At 37.5% G+C, this 20,479-nt stretch overlaps 2 protein-coding genes across 4 annotated transcripts in view; both read right to left on the bottom strand.

Moving 5' to 3' along the window:
* Positions 1-13,954, bottom strand: part of nrn1la (neuritin 1-like a) — a 30,670-nt gene extending 16,716 nt beyond the window's left edge. Inside the window, exon 1 of the mRNA XM_039683866.2 lies at positions 13,706-13,954. Within this exon, the coding sequence (XP_039539800.2) occupies positions 13,706-13,760 (55 nt within the window). The 5' untranslated portion in view covers positions 13,761-13,954. The remainder of the gene's footprint in view (positions 1-13,705) is intronic.
* A 1,006-nt stretch (positions 13,955-14,960) lies between these two features.
* The window catches only part of edc4 (enhancer of mRNA decapping 4), a 29,188-nt gene continuing 23,669 nt past the window's right edge, over positions 14,961-20,479 (bottom strand). For all 3 annotated transcript variants that reach the window (XM_089116500.1, XM_039683994.2, XM_039683996.2), the window contains exon 29: positions 14,961-17,148. In XM_089116500.1, coding sequence (XP_088972626.1) covers positions 16,965-17,148 — 184 coding nt within the window. In that variant the 3' untranslated portion in view covers positions 14,961-16,964. The remainder of the gene's footprint in view (positions 17,149-20,479) is intronic.

Raw genomic sequence — 20,479 nt, 5'->3', positions numbered from 1 at the left:
ATTAGTACATCTTTCACATTCACATTTTTATGCACCTAACCCAAACTTGGGTCAAATATGGACAAACCAAAATGTTGGGTTAAAAATGTTATTTAAACATTTAACCCAATTGCTGAGTTTGTCCATATTTCACCCAAAGATGGGTTAAAACAACTCAGCATTTTTCAGAGTGTGTATACTTTTCAGAAATACACTTAAAATTACAGTACTTGACTTCCAATTTTACGGTAACTCTTCTAAGTAGTGTAATTTTAAGTGTATTTCTGAGAAATACATTCTTATTTTTGTTATTTTAGTTTAAATAATTAAGGTCTTCATAAGGTCTATACTTACTTGTACTCAATCTTTTGATCAAGATAGGCCTATCTTAAAAAAAATGTGCTACAAGTATTAAACTATCAGTGTACCTATAAGTTCACTTGTGGTAAGGTATAGTTTCGGTAGAAATGAAAAAGTAGTACTTTTACACTTAAAGTATACTATACTTTTACATACTAAAAAGTGAGCAAATGTAGTCCCAAGTGCTGAAATAGTACAATTAATATTAAATATTAATAAAATTAACTTTATAAGGGCATAATTTGTAAGCATAGAAACAGTCAGTAACTTGGGAAACAGGAAATACAAAGTCCATGAAATCAGAAAATAAACTAAATTGTGACAATGACATAATCGAGTCAGTCCTCCTACAATTTTGAATCCATACCTGAATATTTAACATAAACTTATATTCTCTTTGATTATGTAATTTGCAATGCTTCATGAAATGAGTCTTTGTCTTAAAAATGTATTCTTTACGTCTTGTACCGTAACATTTAAAAATAGTTTATTGCTTGGAATCAAATGTTAATAATTGCTTTTTGACCTTTTTGGTTCATTCAAGGCTTAGAAATCTTTACTGAAGAATATTTTTAATCTCTATAAAGTAAATTAATTGGAAAATACCTGTGCATCTGGAGTCAAGGTAACTGAAAAATTAGCTGTTACTGTTACTTTACTGCTCTATTCAAATTATATGTTCATATGAATCTTCATTAATACTAGTAATTTGACCTATGATGCACTCTTGTTATCACTGTAACATAAATGCACCTGCCCCTTAAACTTTTCACTCCCTCGTGTTGATGAGAATAGAGATTTAGAAACTATAGAAATTGGTTTAAATTTAGAAAAATAAAAACTCTGAATGGTTTTTCAGCCAGGAAAGGAGGCAGCAAGGCTATACTTACTAAGAGCCCCGTACTATACAAGCCAGTGAGTCATGATGTTTTTTTTTTTCAATGCTATTTAATAGGAAAGAACCAGAACATATTTGTATTTTTCATAGAAACATAATGCAATGCTGTTCTCTGAAGTAGGCCACACAATAATTGAACCTCTTTTGGTGACCACTTGGCATTGGCATACAATTTGAGCAAGGGCAGAAAAAAAAACAATTATGTTATTGAACAGATTCATAGTACAAAATCTAATCAGCAGAATACTTTATTAAAGGATGATCAAAGAAAATGATGATAAATTAATAAACAGGATCATTAGAAATGATGATTGTTGTAAATGGATCTAACAAAACCGCTAGATTGTGATCCTTTGGTTAAAAAATGTACTTTAGCCAGTCATTATCGCCAAATAAACATGACAGGTCCCCAAAGCAGAGCCTAGACACCAAATACAAATCAATAAATCAATTAAATAATAATTTGAGTTGAATTATTTCATCTTATCAAGACAAACACTTCAACAGTATATGACATGAAATGTCATAAAATGAGACATGAGATTAAACTTTCACTTATTCATATAAATATCTGAGCACTGAATGCCAAGATTGGCCGATTGACCGATTTTTCATTGCAGAGAACGGACTAGAGAATGAATGCAGTCAAGTCTTTTTGAAGGACCAAGACAGAAGCATCTGGCGAAGCAGTTTTACATTATTGAAACTTGACAGGGGAATCCATAGCTACACCATTAAAGATTCATAGTCGTGATATAGTTTATATACAGCTCTTATGTAAGGCAATACAAAAGTCTGCAATTAAAGAGTAGGTGTCTGAGACCCTCACAGCACAGCTACTGACATGAAACACTGGAAAACCAAGACAAACAAGCACACCAGAGTCGTGCAAAGTCTGCATTTGAAAATGTTTGTTTTTTTGCTGTTGCAGAGCAGGGAATCAGACGCCACCTTAAAATTGTTTTAAAACTCTTTAACCTAAATTCATACTTCATGCCTGGCGGGCAACAAAGGGGTATTTTCAACATAGAGTCCTGTAGTTCCAGGTCTTTCTAGTAGCTATCAAGTCTGTTAGCGAGCTAGCTGCATAACTAGCAAAATACGACAGCTGCGTTTAAACCGCCACCGGCGAGAGAGTCAAAGTGCCCAGAAGCCATTAATTTTTAAATTAATTTTGGTGTGTGTGAACGTAACCGGGCATGCCGGACCTACATCAAGATGTTAGGTCTGGGAACTCATCATTGACAGGGCTAAATCGGAGGGGCGGGATAAACGGTTGTCTTTAAGGCTATGTTTACACGGAAACGATTCTGAAGAGAAAACGCAAAAGTGGCGTGACGTCATCACTTTTTATTCTGCGTTTAGACGAGTGTTTTGTGTGGGAAATCCGCGTGCATATGGCACGGTGACGCAAAAGTGTGTGAAATTCAATGTAGTATGCGCTCCAGGCGGCTAGGGGTGCATACTACAACAACACCAAGTCCACGCACCTGCGTACAACCTTCACTGTCAAGCAGACTTTTGCATTTTTACCGTTTACACGGGAACGCGGCGGTGGAGCGTTTTTAAGATTTCCACTCTGGAGGGTGGTTTCACTTTTTTGCGTTTTTAAGCCTCAAAAACGCTGTCGCCGTGTAAACGAAAGGCACATCCGATAAAATATTTTTATGTTTTTTACCTGCGAGCGTTCACATATAAACAGGGCCTCAAATTCTCTCTGCACGCAATTGGATAGCGCTACAACCAATCAGAGCAACGAAGAAGGTGACGGCTGAGTCCCATGTTTTCCCACCAGCGGTGCAAGTTGATATATTAAAATTTTATCGTATCTAGTCGGCAAAACTCCGAACACATCTTTTTATTTTTTAAATGACTCAAGTGCTGTTTTTTGTTCTAGTTTCAAAGAAAAGCTTAAGTTCAAATCATCCAGAGTAGCGGTCAAAGCCGAATCGAAAGACAAGCTCGCCAGCCGTCTTTGTTTTCAAGTACCAGTGAACCGTCGCAACTTTGTTTTCGAACCTTTGCAACTTCGCAACCGCCCGCCGACTCTATACACGATGTGATTGGCCTGACCAGAGTTTGGTTTTAAAACGTCTATGGAGAGTTTCTTGACCACACTGGCTGCGAAATAACTTTTGCTGCCGCTAGGGTGCGTCTAGATTTCTAGGCTAGTGTGAACGTACAGTTAGCCTCATAACACAAATAGCTGACTCGCTGACTCGAACCAGCAGGTGGCGTTGATTGACGAAACTACAGGTTAACTTAAAGACACAATTAATTATAGGATCATACACCCATTGTATTCAAACTAGTGCTGTCAAACTATTAAAATATTTAATCGCGATTAATCGCATTAATGTCATAGTTAACTCGCGATTAATCTATTCTAAATGTCTCTTGATTTCTTTTTGTCCCATTATTATTATTCGTCTCGCGCTCGTCACCCACTCAAAACGTAACGTTAACCAACTATTTGGCCGTCTCGCAAGCCCAAACGAGTGTGTGCGGCGTGCCTGTTGTTTTGTTTACGGTCTAGCTAGATCCGCTTGCGCTTTGGTCGGCGAAGTAACAAAACGTCCTCGCGCGGCACAAGCCATTGAAATGAATGGGTTTCATAGCGCAGCACGCCCGAAAACATGTGAAAGAAAACTACAAAATTTGCTAGGCCAAAAAGACCGTTAATTGCATGATAAAGAAATGAACGCTGTTAAAGTGGGTTTGCGTTAACGCCGTTAATAACGCGTTTAACTGACAGCCCTAATTGAAACAAATGTTGAAATTACCTTGATTGATGGAATGGTCACTGCACAGACGTGTAACGTTATACTGTGAAGGTTGCTTATCTCATCTGGTTAGTGCAACCAATCGCTCAACAACTATCTGGCGTGTCATTTACACCTCGAAACACCAACTTTTGTATAAAAACTGGCGACATCCTGGTAAGATCCTATTCTGCTGGGTTTCGTTGCAGGAGAAACGCGTTCTTGCCCCCCAGCCAGTACTTGTGACGTCACGTCCAAAGTATGAATTGTTCAAATAAGAAAGACTCTGAGGGCCAAAATATACTTTTTGGGTTAGAAGTGGAACCCAGGGAAGGCTTTCAAGGGAGACTCAAACAGGTGGAGATGCTATTCTGGGCAGTGGACAGTTCTTTCCTCCCAGGCAGTGCCAGAGGAACAGAAGCAGATTTCCTGAAAGTAGATTGTGTTCTACAATAATGACAGAATTGGAGCTGTAAAGCTGTATGTTCTGGCGACGGGCCCGTGCTAAACAAAAGTAGCACTCAAACCCCTGACTTAAGACTTCACACAGGAGAGAAGCCGAGGTGTTTCTAAATGTACACTGACACCCACTGTTAGCCGATTGTTCTGTGCTCTACCCTTTCCTGTATTTCTCCTTCCCTCGAGTGCATGGCCTGGAGACTGTGGACCCTCGCTGAGGTGAGCGAAGAGGCCATGTTGAAACTATTTTCCATCCACCACATAAATGAGCTTACTGCTAAGATCAATAGACGTTCCTCTCGTCCTCTCTGATGGAGAGTAAATGCGAGGTTCATTGCACTGGACACTAACACAGTGACCCAGTCCTGCTCTAATGAGTTTTTATCGACTGCAACATTGAAGTTCCCTGCTGTAACTTATCAGGGTTAGTGCATGCTTCCAGGCATACAGGCTGGGCAATCTTCTCTCCAACGGCGGCAGCTTTCTTCTCCTCTCTCCTCTCTTCCCGTCTGCTGAATTCTATTGTCCTGTTCTGTTCTCTTGTCTTTTTAGTTCTTCTCATATAATCTCTTCTCCATTGGATCTCCATTGGCTCCCTTTAAAATTCAGGATTGATTTTAAGATTTTAGTGCTGACTTTCAGAGCCTTAAAGGAGTAGTTAACTTTTAAGAAAACTTTTGTTTTCTTCATTCTTTCTTCAGTCGAAGTCATTCTTTCTTCAGTCGAAAAGAAATTAAGGTTTTTGATGAAAACATTCCACGATTTTTCTCCATATAATGGACTTCAATGGGAACCAAACGATTCAAGGTCCAAAAGACAGTTTCAGTGCAAACTGTTCAAAGGGCTTTAAACGATTTCAGATGATGAATAAGGAGCCCGTTCTCATCCCAAGGCATCATATACGACGCTTTTGCCAAAGCGTAGACATCCAACGCACATGGCACCCTTTAGCGTCAAATGAGACGCAGATATATATGGGGCAGAAGGCGCCTCCTAGTGGTCTAACCCTAACACTACCCCAGAACTAAACCTACCATAACCGAAGCGTCTCATTTGACGCTAAAGGGTGCCATGTGCGTTGGATGTCTACTCTTTGGCAAAAGCGTCGTATCTGATGAGTTGGAATGAGTTGGAATAAGGGTCTTATCAAGCGAAACGATCACTCATTTAAAAAAAAAAAAGTTTATGTTTTATAAGCTCAAATGGTCGCCTTGCTCTGTTCTGTGATGAGCGTTCGTGACTCTCCTGTTCAAACTCGTTCATCAAAATGAACGAATCGTTTCCCGAGTCAACTCGTTCATTTCGTCCGTTGAATGAACCAAATGACACGAAAAAAAGATTATCAGCAAACGTTTTCTTAAAAGTTAATTACTCCTTTAAATGGTCAGGCCCCATATTGCATCCTGGATCTTTTGAAGCCGTATTCCTCTGACCGCACTCTCCGGTCCTCTGGCCAGAACTTGCTTGCAGTCCCTAATGTCCCTAATCCCTAATTTTGCACTACAGTACCAGCTCGACTCGGCTCGGCTTTGTTTGGTTTTCCACTGTGTAAAAGTTGTACCTGTACTGTTTTATTATCACCTGCGGCGAGGTTCTGAGCGAGCTAAGGCGAGCTAAGCCGGTACTAAAATGAAAACAATGCCGACTGCTGATTGGTCAGAGAGAATCGTCACCATTCACTGCGTCATCATTGCACGCGCCAGATGGAGTATCCAGAATATCCCCGCCATTTTTAAATAGTTTGGCCAAAGATAGTTTCTAAACTTACTCGGAAGAATACGCCGTGGTGCAGACTTTCCTTCGTTTGGTTGCTGAAGAGAGGATCCAGCAAGAGCTTGATAGGGCATTTGACGTTATGACGACCGGGTACTATTTGTGGTGTCTGCAATGGAAAACGGAGCGAAAAGCGAGCCGAGTCGAGGCGAGCCGAGCTGGTACCGGTAATAGAAAAGTGCCATAAGACTCGTTATAAGAAGGGACATGTCATTTCAGTCTGTAGCTCTCAGACTGAGGAACGCCCTACTCCTGTCCTTACGTCTGGCAGAAAAGGTTCTGAAAACATGTTTATTTTGGTTGATGGGTTTTCACTAGCGTCACTTTAATCGTACATATACGTTATATATTTTTTGTTTAACTTATTCTCATGTACAGCACTTTGTGATTTTATCTGTGAAAAGTGCTTTATAAATAAACTTTACTCCTGTCTCGTCTCCTTGTCTCATCATTACTCATCATTCACCCTGTCGTAACGCATCTCATCCCTTCTTTTGTCTTGTCTCCTCGTCTCTTCCCTTCTCTCATCTCATCCCTTCTATTGTCTTGTCTCCTCATCTCTCCTCATCTTGTCTATTCTCTCTTCTTGTTTTCTGCACTCTTCTCTTTTTCCACGTCTCTTGTCTCACCTCTTTTAATTTCGCAGTCACCTCAGCTCACGTATTCTCATGTCTTCACTTTTCTCCTTCTCTCTTCTCCTTGTCTCATTATTCATGTCTTGACGTCTCATTAAATATCTTCTCTCATCTTGTCTCATGTCTTTTTTTTCTCATCTCTTCACTTCTCTCATCTGGTCTCTTCTCTCGTCTCTTTACTTATTTCACCTCGTCTCCTCGTTTTGCCTGGTATTGTCTCCTCATCTCTTCACTTTCCCCACCTTGTGTCGATTCATGGCTTCATCATTACTAATTTCATCTTGACATAATCATAGTATTATCTACACTCTATATAGAACCTTAAAAGGTTCTATCAGCGCTACGTATTTGGAACCCCTAAAATGTTCTATACACTCTTAAAAAAAAAGGGTTCCTCTAGGTTCTATATAGAACATGGCCAATAGAACCTTTTACCAAAAAAATGGTTCTATATAGAGTTCCATATATGAAGCGGGGGATGGAACCATTTCTGGTTCTAAATAGAACCATTTCTTCTAAGAGTGTATCATACTGTTCACATACTCTTCTGAATACATACGTGGGGAGATAGACTTTGCGTGACTTTGAGTGTGTGCGGGAAGAGTTAGAGACTGAAGCACATGCAGTGTATAGTTTCCACCGGTATAATACGCATTTCTATGTTAATAGGAACCACATGTTATAGAGCTACCTTATAGAGATACCTTGCCTTGCATGTCTTGTCTCATCTCTTTATCTCTAATTTTGTATTCTTTCATTTTTTGTATTCTGTTCACAACTAAACTTTCTTATCTTCCACTCTATCCATCCTGTGTGTTGTTTTCCCAATCCTGTGAGACCTACAGTATTTTATGGTGTTCTTCTCTCTTCAGATCATCTCAAACTATCCATGCTTGTCATACAATGGCTGTTTTTACAGAAAACCACAGTGAGTGTACGTGTCTCAGCTCAACTGGTTCAAAGGGTTAGCCATTGAGGGAGCAGTCAGTCAACCGTGATCAAACAAACCTGACAGCCATATTAATCTTTCTTTATGTCCACCTCCACAGCGCCACTGAAACAGAAAAGACAAACCTGAAGGACTATTTGGCCCTTTCGCTCAGATAGCTGATGTCTTTCTAACTCTCAATAATAATAATAAAAAGCAACAGCTCAACTGGCAAGGCTATCATGAAATCAAAATGGACAATTTCTTGTTTTTATGGAATAATGCAGTAATTATTATGAATGATTGAGTGTTTACTGGCATGAGGGCGGAACAACCTGTCACTCACATGAGATCGACAAATAGCAAACCACAACAATCCAATGAAGTCCCGCCCTACATTTTATCTTGTTCAAAAAGCCGCTTCACTCAGATATATAAATCTCAATAGGAAAAAAAAAAAGACTATCGAAACATCTATTTCAAGCCAAACTTAATTTAGCCAGTGCACTTCATCCATTAGAGTTACAGGAGGAGAATCCAAAGTTGGAAAAATCTGTTTGTACTGCACTGTAAAAAAATATTTTCAAGATTTGCTATCACAACATATTTTCTTTTGTCAAATCAACTTTATAATAATTTATTTAGTTGAGATAACTTATTATTTTGAGTTTCTGATGATTAAATTAATCTCCTTCATTGTATTAACTCACTTTTTCCAGTTCAATCAACTTAAAATTTTAAGGCAACCCAGGTTACTTACTTTTTCAAGTTAAACCAACAATATTTTTTTACAGTGTAGTAATCACAACATTTGTTCTTTTGTCAAATCAACTTAAATAATTTATTTAGTTCAGATAACATATAATTTTGAGTTTCTGATGATTAAATTAATCTCCTTCATTGTATTAACTCACTTTTTCCAGTTCAATGAACTTACGATTTTGAGGCAACCAGGTTACTTACTTTTTTAAGTTAAACCAACAATATTTTTTTACAGTGTGTAACATTATAAAGTTCCCTTAGGATAATCACAATTACTTTGATATGTACCAGTCATATTCATAGAAGTCAGTCAAATACCCTAATTTAAGTATAGACTTTATGAAAGACTTTCTTCTAGTTGTAAAAAGTGCAACAAAAAAGTGTGATGACCGTATTTGGCAGCACATTTAGCCTCCATATGTCCCGAGGGCTTCTTACCTCTGATGCAGATATGCAACCCACTCAAAATTTACCACCTGGGAGATGGACTGCGGTGACCTTGTATATATTCGGTTGAACTTGAAGAAAACACATGATCCTTATGCAGTATACCGAGTCTGCGTCCAGTTCAGCTGCCTTTAATTACCCCTGCAAGTTATGTCATTGTCTTTCTCTCTCTCCTGTACACACACTCTAAGCACATGCACACAAATGCTCACACCACTGAATCACTCAGGATTCATTACTTCTAGAGGACACAAGTTCCTGTAACTTCAAGAAGTAAGTCACTTTTCTCATGAATATTCATTCGCGGTGTCACAGGGTGGGGAGTCGAGGGGATGTCATGCCTCAGCTGCTGGTTCATTTCACAGCGCTTATTTACAGAGTATATAACAAAAGACCAGAAACTCTATTATATAGTTTATAGTTAAAAACCTTTATAGTTAGGCTGAAGTCTGAGACTTCTTAAAATGGTTCTGTTTTGCAGTTCTCTACTTTAATATGAGAAAAATCAATGTTGGTCTATGCTTTTGGGTGACAGTTAAATTGGCAAACAGCTCAAGCCTCACATTTGAGTTCTATATTTTGGGTTAAAACTTTATTTTGATGGTCCACCTCCCAAATTTGCAACATGTCAACTAACTCTCATTGGTAGTCTGCTTAATAGCTGCTAACACTTTGTTGTGATGGTCCTCGAACACATATTCTACTGACTATAACTTTGCAACTACATGTCAACTTATTCTATTATCCCGAACCGTAACCAGTCTGCTAATATTCTAATGAGAGTTAGTTGATGTAGTTGCAAAGTTATTTATAGTTAGCAGAGTGTCTAAAGGACCATCAAAATAAAGTGTAAAAATTTTTGGTATTCTCATAAATATAGGAACTTATGGAAGCTTGTTGGTAATTGCGACTTTTTATCTCACAATTCTGACTTTATTTCTCACAATTGCGAGTTTACATCTCACAGTTCTGACTTTATTTCTCAGAATTGCGAGATATAAATTCAGAATTGTGTGATATAAAGTCAAAACTGATTGATGTAAAGTTTAATTGCGTGTTATAAAGTCAGAAATGCATGATATAAAGTTGAAATTGCGTGTTGAAAAGTCAGAATTGTGAGATAAACTATTCTGAGGGGAAAAAAGTTTTTTTCCCTTAGAATTGGCCTGATAACTCGCAATTGCGACTTTATATCTCACAATTCTGAGAAAAGATGTCAGAATTTCGAGATATAAACTCACAATTGTGTTATAAAGTCAGAATTTCGAGATGTAAACTCGCAATTATGAGAAAAAAGTCAGAATTGTGAGATAGTCTAAATTCTCTTTTTTTCTCACAATTGCGACTTTATTTCTTATAATTGCGACTTTATATCTCGCAATTGCGACTTTATTTCTCAGAATTGCGAGTTTACATCTCGCAGTTCTGACTTTATTTCTCAGAATTGCGAGATATAAAGTCGGAATTGCGTGATATAAAGTGACAATTGATTGATGTAAAGTCGCAATTGCGTGTTATAAAGTCAGAAATGCATGATAAAAAGTTGAAATTGCGTGTTGTAAAGTCAGAATTGTGAGATATAAACTATTCTAAGGGGAAAAAAGTTATTTTTTTCCCCTTAGAATTGGCCTGATAATTCGCAATTGCAACTTTATATCTCACAATTCTGAGAAAAGATGTCAGAATTTCAAGATCTAAACTCGCAAATTGTGTTACAAAGTCAGAATTTTTTTGACTTTGTAACACAATTTTTTAATATTATTTTTTATATTATATATCTGTTTACAGGTTTAAATTCAGTTTTAAATCCAAGATTTTCAATGAGGCCTCAGATGTCCGGCCCCACTCTATGCGTGTATATGTATTATTAATAATTAAAAGAAGGTCTTGATGTCTCAAACACTTCAGAAGTTGCCATCACAAACTGTGTGAAAAGCATGGGAGGGAAAGACCTTGGCACTTTGCAGTACATCAACAGTACTCTTTCTGTCAATCCTGCAAATCAGACCACTTCCTATTTACTGAGTAATTAATGTTCTAAAAACGACCATTAGATAGAATGTTATCCTTGGCGGTAAACATTAGTGTCCTAGTTTTCAAGGCATCTTAAAACTATCTTTACTCAGAAGTCGTGTCTGCTCCTTTCAATGCGGAAAACTGTCTACAGAGCACGCTTTAAATTTTCAAACCAAAAGCGTATGAATATGAAAGTGATATGGGGAGAGAACGAGAGCGCAAAAAGATTGAGAGGATTTTTAAAATCAACCAAAATATGAATTATTCCATTTAAAATAAAATCAAAAAGTCTTACCACCCAGTGCGAGGTATTTAAAGCAGTAACAACATATGAAAAATCTGTCTTTTCCATAAACTACTGAATTGTACGTTCAGCAAATAGCACTTTGGGACTGAATAGTGCTTTGGTTTGCAAGTATTACTAATACCACTGGAATCCTCATGAAGGATAATTAAGTGAATGTCAATGTCTATTATTTGCATGCAGTATTTTTTTTTTTACCTTCAGGCTATACCAAGAGAGATTTTTATTACGTATTCTCTAAGAATCGAAACCATGACCTTGTCCATCCACGGTGGTGCAGTAAACTCACAAAAACCATCAATACAGCAGATTCTGCATTCATACTCCAACAAAGACAATCCTCTTCATTATTCATTTAACTCTAGATCTCACACTGAAGATTGATTCACTTGTGTATAAATAACCACTTCCACACTTGCCCAAGTCCCTTGTGCTCACTGTCTCAACTCATCTGTAGTTACAAAATATAGCCTTCCATAGTGTGGCAATGTGACAGACATGCTAAAAATAGATGTACATTGTATTTTAGCAATATCATGGGTTTATATTGTGGTTTCTAATCATGCATGGTATAATACTCTCCCCATTAAACTGATTTGATTCTGTTTTTGTAAATTATGGTTTAAAAAAAGCACCTGCTAATAATTGCACATTTTGTGAAAATGTGGGAATGTTTTTTCTCAAAAGCCACAAGTTGCCAAAAACATCAACTAACTTTAAACTACATAAAATGTAGGCTAGGTGTCTCGCAGACTATTGATTGTTTTTTAATCACGTGCAGTCTATCTTGCATGATATTTCATATAGCTCATATTTTATGGCATTTAAATTGATGATGATGTTGCAGCAGTAAGCAAGTTTGTATCATAAAGAAGTGAAACAGCACGGATGAAGATGCACATATATTTTCGTTATTATATCAGTTTCTTCTGATGCTTTTCTGAAGAGAACAATATAAAAAAGTTCCAATCCCATCTCTCTTTAGTCCTATTTAATAAAGGCACAAAAATAATAAATAAACCATTATGGTAGTAGTGTGGAGTGGAGCCACTATAAACAAAAGTCATCATGTGATAATATGATTCTCGTTATGCTTAGTGGTAATATTTACGAACAACACGTCGACAAAATAACGATAAACGCGCAGAGTAGTCAGAGCCAAACTGTAAAAAGGTACCTGGTCAGAACGAATGATTCTAATGAACCGGTTCTTTTAGTGAATCAACCACATAACCAGTGTAGAATCTTTAGCGAATGACTCGTTTGAGTATGTTCTTTTAAAATATCAAAAATATACAGCGCTACAAAATCCCATTCATACTATATAGATCACGGCTGTGAGAGAAGTAATTTCTTATTGAAGATAAGAACCTACTCAAGAGAGTAGCCTATGCGATTTTAGACACAGCCGAATGAATGACTCGTATGAGTCGGTTCTTTATTTAGTGAATCAAAATCACTTTACTGGTGGTGTAATCTGACTCGCTTAACTGCAGGTTATTGTATGCTTTCAGTCTCGAAATTATCCAAGAATTTAAATCTTAATACTTAACTCAGTTGTATAGGCTATTGAAACAAAGAAAAATAAATAAAGGAAGAACGAATGAAAGAAAGATGTTACCAATACATTTTTGGACCATTTGCTTCCTCTAAAATGTCTGTAAAATAATTCAAATGTTTAAGCGCACCTTTTAAGTGTTTTACATTAGCTATTTCTAATTTGTTAACTCCTTTAAAACGATTCTTTCTTCTTAAAAAAATAAAAAAAAATCCTCAAAAAGTAAAATAATCGTCAAAATGAACTAATATAGAATTCTGATTTTATGATTTTAAGTCCTAAACACGGTTTAAACACATTTTCTCCTTAACTCTGGTGATGACTGACAACATAGCCTATTGTTTCGTAAATTCGCAAAAGGGGGTTATACTCTCTCTGGAGAGAAGAGCTGTGAAGGAGTGAACAGATGCTTTTATTCATGATTTGATCCTATAGTTGTGTTTCCCCTCCACACATACACACACACACACACACACACACACACACACACACACACACACACACACTAAATCCACAGTTGCATTGACTCCGAAGCAGCAGCGAAACGTCAGCGGTGCCCCGGTAACATCCAGAGCTCGACCGACTCAACTCCTCGAGACTGCGCCAGTGTGTGTTTTATCTGATTTTTAAACTCATCTGTCGCGCTTAAAATGGGGAAACAGCCCATGGACACTAGCATAATCCGCTGAGGTAACCTCTCTCGATCTATTTTACTCCTAATATCTCGGATGCTGATTCATAGCAGCCTGAGTAAACCACAAAATCCATCGGTGATTTCACTCAGGTGTGTGCTGGCAAGAGAAAATGTAATGAAATCAACTTACGCAGATGTAAAGCAACAGGCAAGATGAGGCAGGCGTTGCAGAGGAGAGGTGTCATCCTGAACAGATCCCAGTACACAGAAACTGAAGATAGTTCAGTCAGAGGTGTTCATCTAACAGAAACTCTTAGCATCAGCTTGCATTGCGCTGGAGTGATGAATGATTCACTAGCGCGCGCATATCTTGTAGTAAAGGGGAGGAGGCTGCGGGAACACGGAGGGTTGTTTCGAGCAAGCACAACTTTTCATTTCACTCACGCATTACTACACGCTAGTCTACATACGCTATCATTAATAAATCAGCAAACATTACATAATGCTGACGTCAGTTGGTCACGTAACTTACATAGGCTGCAGATACATATCATAAATAAAATGTCACATTGATGAAAATCTATATTTTGTTATTTAAAAGTAGCCTACTTGACTGTATTAATTAACGATATGTAATGCATTATGTTATTGTATTATAAGATAAATATACTAAAAACCCTACTACACTAATAAGTATTACACTTAGGTTGAAGTAAATCGTAATCATAACTGCGTATTCGCTTGTGTATTACGATTGTATATTGATTACAAGGCGGCAAGTTTATAAAAGCTACTTAAACGTCCTAACCCTTGCTTAAAGGAGTAGTTCACTTTAAAAAAACTTTTGCTGATCATTTACTCACCCCCGTGTCATCCAAGATATCCATGTCTTTCTTTCTTTTTTACCTTTTTTCCCATGTCATTTGGTTCATCCAACAAACAAATCGACTCAGAAAAAGATTCATTCATTTTGATCGAGTTCGAACAGGAGAGTCACACAGAACAGAGCAAGGTGAGCATTTGTGCTTATAAAACGTAATTTTTTTTATTTTTTTTAAATGAGCTATCGTTTCGCTAGATAAGACCCTTACACATCGTCTGGTGTCGTTTAAAGCCGTTGGAAGCTGCACTGAAACTCATTGTGACCTTGAACCTTTTGGTTCCCAATGAAGTCCATTATATGAAGAAAAGTCCTGGAATGTTTATCAAAAACCTTAATTTCTTCGACTGAAGAAAGAAAGACATCTTGGATGACATGGGGGCGAGTAAATTATCAGCAAAGGTTTTTTTTTTTTAAATTGAACTACTCCTTTAAGGCCTGTGTTCATGTCTTTTTTCATGAGTAACTTGTAGTTTTATTCATGTTGAAAAGTGTAAGGAGGTGCCACTGCGTATTGCAAGAATTAAAACAGAACTATGGAAAAGAAAACAGCCTTAACTGAACATTGAACAATGTTTTTCTTTTTTTATTCCAAAAACATCTAGGATGAAAGAAACAAGTGTAAAATGTACAACACAATTCCAAACATAAGGAACAAAAATCAACACAAATGGAAAAAAAATTACAGTTAAATTGTCGTACACAACCTGCAATGCAAATCTCTTGAGAAGCAAAAAAAAAAAAGTTTGTGTAAGCCTCAAACACTGAAGGCTATGTATTAACCCAAACATCATCAGACGTGTCTAAAACGGCATCGAAACCAATTACTCTCGCAATGCAACAAAACCTTAAAACTGACATTTCAACCCGACATAACATAAAACTGTCTATCCGATCGCAGGTTATCTTTGCTGGAAACTATACTATTTAAGAAAGTGAAATGACAATGAAAAGGGATTAATACAGGTTCACAGAACAAAATAGGCTGTTAAATTCGTAAAAACAGGTTAACTTGTGTATACATGGCTCTCACCAGTAGCATGCAAGCATGCCGAGTTTAATATTTCCTAAATAGAGCCTCAGATTTATCCTCAATTGCACAGCAGGCTCATGTCTGTTAAAGAGCTTTTTTTTTTTACATAAGAGAATAAAGCAAAAGGACACATTGCCTACACCCTGTAAAAATGTCCTAATGAGCCACAGAGACTGCGGATATAATATGCACAGCTCAAAAATAAAAATGACAGGGAACGAATAATGTGTTAAACACAATCAACGGGCCGGCACTTCCTTGTTGCATTAGGATGAAACGTGTGAGGAAATAATGGAAGGGGGGATAAAAAAACAAAACAAACTCAGATCACAGTTTACAGCACTTTAAAGGAAACGTTTCAGGAAAAACCCTGTCCAATTCTGTGTTAAAGTGAGAAAGAAAATTTGCTTGAAGATAGGCCACACACACCAATGTGGCGCCCATCATAGGGTTCGAAGAAACGATTACCAGTATCTGATACGCAAAAGGCTGATAAGGCACTTTCTTTTTTGTTCTTCCTCTATCAGAGGGAATGGCCAAATAGTCCCTCCATAACAAGTGTCGGCAATCTCAGTCCAAATCAAATACGAGCAACTGACTAGAACAGAGCAGAAAGTAGGCATTCCAGCCCCTTTCTCCAACACTTTCAAATATTTGGGGGCTACGATACATACGAAACAGAAAAAAAGCCTTGCTGCATTCGCTGTAGTGTAATTTCACAGAAGAACTGAAAAAAAAAAAAGAAACACCATATAAAATTAGAAAAGAATTATATATAGATGCATGCCCTCTAGAGACTTGCAGTTGTACTGCATGCGATGGGACGTGTGTGGTTAGCATTTCTTGGTAATATAAGCCCTCAAACATATTTTACAGGGCTCTGTTGATTGGGAAACATGGTATCAAACTGTGTGAGAACAGAAATCTCGCTTTGATCTTTTTGTATCCCGATAGAATTACCAAAAAAATTCCAGGAACATGTCTGATGCTGCACTCGACATGAGAAAGCAGCATTATTTTCAGCCTAAATACAACCATCAATAACCGACAGGGCTGATGTTCATGAGGCGGTGATCATGTCTCCATATCTGCAGCATTTAATGGCGCTTCACCAAAATAAACAGCCTGAAAACCATCCGTTCAGCAGGTTACTTTCGTTCTCATGCTCTCCACAGTCTTGTTCCTGATTCCTTGTCGAGGATGAAAGCCAAAAAAAAAAAAAAAAGAAACCACCATGTCGTCGTGGTCTCAAAGAATGAACTGAAGTATCCCATGTCCTGTTCTGCATTGATGATAGTGCCGCATACAAACTGATGATTTTTCACATGTGCAGGCAAAAAGAGGAGGAAGGCCAGGATGGGGAGATGTAGTCCAAACCCACCAATATATCTTTATGTCCAAGTCTGGACTACAACTCCTAATAGTGCTTTGGAGAGAGCCAATAAGCGGCAGAACTAAGATGAGCAACCGAACAGCAGGGTGGTACAAGGTCGTGACGGGACGCTGACTGAGGGCTTGTGACCATCTGAAGGGGCTCTAGTGATTGACCAGGCCCTGCAGCATCATCATGAGGCGCCGTGCACGCTTGCTCAGAGGGCTCTGGGTGTCCTGCTGCAGGAAGTGCAGGAGCTTCTGTCGTACCTGGGACAGCACTGCAGACATGTGGTCTCGGGTGACTGGATCTCCGTGGTCCAGGTTCATCACGGCATCTTCTAGATAGCTACACATGAATGAGAGAAAGGAGATAAGAATCTTTCTACAAAGATGGCCATTCATGATAGCAATTTTTTTGCATGTAACATTTTATATTATTGCAGTTTTGCCAGGGAACTTAAAGGGATGTTATTCCCTTAAAGCTACACTGTGTGATTTTTACCCCCATCTAGTGGTGAAAAGGTATATGACCATCCAGTGAATATTAGTTTCTGTTCCTCTCAATTCCGATTTTGTTTTAACTCCTACGGTGGCCAATGTAGTCCAAGATTAACATGGCTTCCAGTTCGACCTCGTCCATGAGTGTTAACTCAAACCTAAAGCTTGAATTAACGGGTATGTCCCTCTTTGGCTAATGTACTTTCAAGATGGAGGGGCAACATGGCGACCGACATTAGAACCCCTCACCCGTATGTATTTTCAAAGGCATATTATACACTCACGAGAATAATTTATTACTTGAACGAAGTAAATATACATTAATGAGCACATATATTTTTGAAAGAACTAAGTGTTTTTAGCTAAGAATAAACTAAAAGAGTTACACAGTGTAGCTTTAAATAGGGAAAACGTGGAGGTGTTTGGTCGCTTCTCTGCCTGGCCCATATTGAATGAACTGGGGTAGTTAAGTGCGATCAAAGTGTCTCGCGCGCCAGAGCGATTGAGATGACAGAGGTTTGCATCAACTCGTCTTTAAGGGAATAACAGTTTAATATGAAAAAACGGTGGAGTATCCCTTTAAGAACGTGCCATTTCCACTTTCTACGGCTTTTCTAACTCCACTAGAGAAGTGTTTGTGGTGCAGTCAGTGTTTTTTATTTTCGCTGTGGCATCAGAGAAACGAGTCAAATGGCGTTTAACTTCGAGTGTTTCACACAAAACAACCTGGATATGAACTTCCATGAGCAAAAATCGCACATTTCAAAGTACATACCTCCGAACAAGTGCCTTTGAAATAAATGGGAACCCCGAAAAAAAAAAAAATTGATTTCTAGAGGCATTTTAAGAGCTCACTGAAACTGAAAAACACCTCCTGACATCATGCAATCATCAGCGTCATGACTCATGAAGAAGCCAATATTTTCTTATTTCAGGCTTTGATTCAACTGGAGCCGCCGTTTACATCATTTATTTCATCAAAGTGTTTTTGCAGGAAGGCTAAATTCCTTTAATCTCTCCTGTTACGATCACCAGTTTGCTTTGAAGCCAAATCTCATTAATATTGGAAGCACTTTGCACTGGGCCAGACCTCTAACAATGTATTAATATTAAATTCAAAAAGTGCAAGAGGTCTGAGCTTCTCATAGTTGAATTTCCAGCAGCCATTAGTCCGGTCTTCAGCGTCCTTCAGAAATCATTTTAATATTCTGATTTGGTGCTGAAGAAACATTTGCTCAAGATGCCTTTTATGAAGAAAAACATTTATTTGAAATATAAAAATTCATCAATTTAATACATCCTTGCTTGACTAGCACTAGTCATTCATTCCAGTCCTCAAACACAAATCTGGTGTTTTTTTGACAGCTGTACTAACAGAACATGTTTGTTATTATTTCTTTAAGCTATTCTAGGGTAAAGCTTTTTTGGTCTTCTCTCCAGGCTGCTTGTTTTTATAAAGTCCATCAAGGATTAGCAAAATGCCACCTGTCTGGAAAACTATGTGGGAAATCTCTCCATCTGTCTTTTAAAATGAATAGACATTGCTGTATGATACCACCAGAGACTTGAGCGGTATGTTGCACAGAGGTCATCTTAATTACCTTACAAGCGATCATTAAGTTTAAGCTTCCGATTAAAAAAAATGAAATGTAATACAATGACCTTAATATCCCCAGGACTTTGCGGTGTGGTCCTGTCCAGATGGCTCAGCTTTCATGCCTCATGACAGTTTGCTCTATTTTTCACTTGTGTAGGCCCTGTTCCAATTCATTTAAGCCCACAGTCCTGTTATCTCAACTATAATCTATTGGCCCGGAGAGATATTACATTCTCTGTGCAAAGAAATTACTGTTTACATCTTGTATTCTGCTAACCTTTATTTGCGAAGGCAAGAGCTGATCACTGCGGAGCATAACGCGCAGGGCTTGGTGGTATGACAGAACATGTGATGCTAAAAACAAGCAAACCAATTGAGATTCTGCTACTGTTCGTAGCAAAAAATACCCAGGCCTGGAAAACCAAATTGAAGGGAAAAAAAAAACATCCACTTCAATATTCGTTTTACTGTTCACTGCATTTTGTTGTTTAATACTCAAGTGTTACATAATGTGAAGCAGCTGTTGTGCTAATTCCAGACTTGTTTCTCAGTATCACATGCCATGAGTGCCACATTACAAAGCGTTCAGGTCAAAAGATTAAAAAAAATAATGCGAATTCGATTATTTCTTTAAAATGTGCTTCAAGACCCCTGCTCGTCCCATTCTGTTGCACTCGGCAAGCTGTAGCTAAATCCAAAACAAATGCGTCTTATGTACTGTATCATATGTCCAATATGGAATTAAGGTGTGGTGTGTGATTAATAATTGGGTCATGATAGTGTTGTCTGGTCAGGATCTTTCAACAAATTACTTGGTGAATGTTCATGAGCCATTAAATTATACACATTACCTGTCAAAAGTTTGGAATAATTTTTGTCATTTAATTTAACGTTTTTGAATAGCCTTATAGCCGTTTAGTGTCCCATGAACCTTCAGAAATAATAAAAATATGCTAATTTGGCAGTTAAGAAACATTTCAAATTAACACATTTGTTTTATTCATAATTTGAATATGTATTAAATTATGAGACTTTCCTTTTATGAATATGAATCATATTCAAGTTTGATTTTCATATGAAGGCATCTAATAGTTCCTGTCATAAACAAAAGGGTAGACTCGGGCACTATAAATATTAGTGCTGGGTATCGATTCAGATGTTCAAATTCGATTCGATTTCGATTCGACTATAATTAATATAGATGTAATACAAATCCATATTTATAAAAGGAACAGTGCATAAATTAACCACTTGTAAACTTATGTCCTAAATTAAGAAATTAAGAGCGACAAACCTGTATATAAAACTTATTTTAGGTACACTATACACTTAATGCATACAATGAATAGACAGGATTTTGATGCAAGATGCTAAATTAATGCTGAAAATTGGACAAGTCAGAACAGTCACAACCTTGATCAAACAGGATTTGGTTATTTTAAGTTTAAGATAGATGAATAAATATCAGTTATCTTTTTTTAGACATTTTTTTTATTACATTGATCTCACCTAAATGTTTGTTTTTAGAATGGGGTATTTTTTGGACATGGAAGCTTGATTTCAATATTTGAAATAAATTGGA

This window comes from Pimephales promelas, chromosome 10, assembly GCF_988280905.1.
Source record: "Pimephales promelas chromosome 10, fPimPro1.hap1.1, whole genome shotgun sequence".
NCBI classification, from domain to species: Eukaryota; Metazoa; Chordata; class Actinopteri; order Cypriniformes; family Leuciscidae; genus Pimephales; species Pimephales promelas.
Note: the sequence above shows the minus strand (reverse complement) of the source record. Positions and strands in the feature narration are given on the sequence as shown.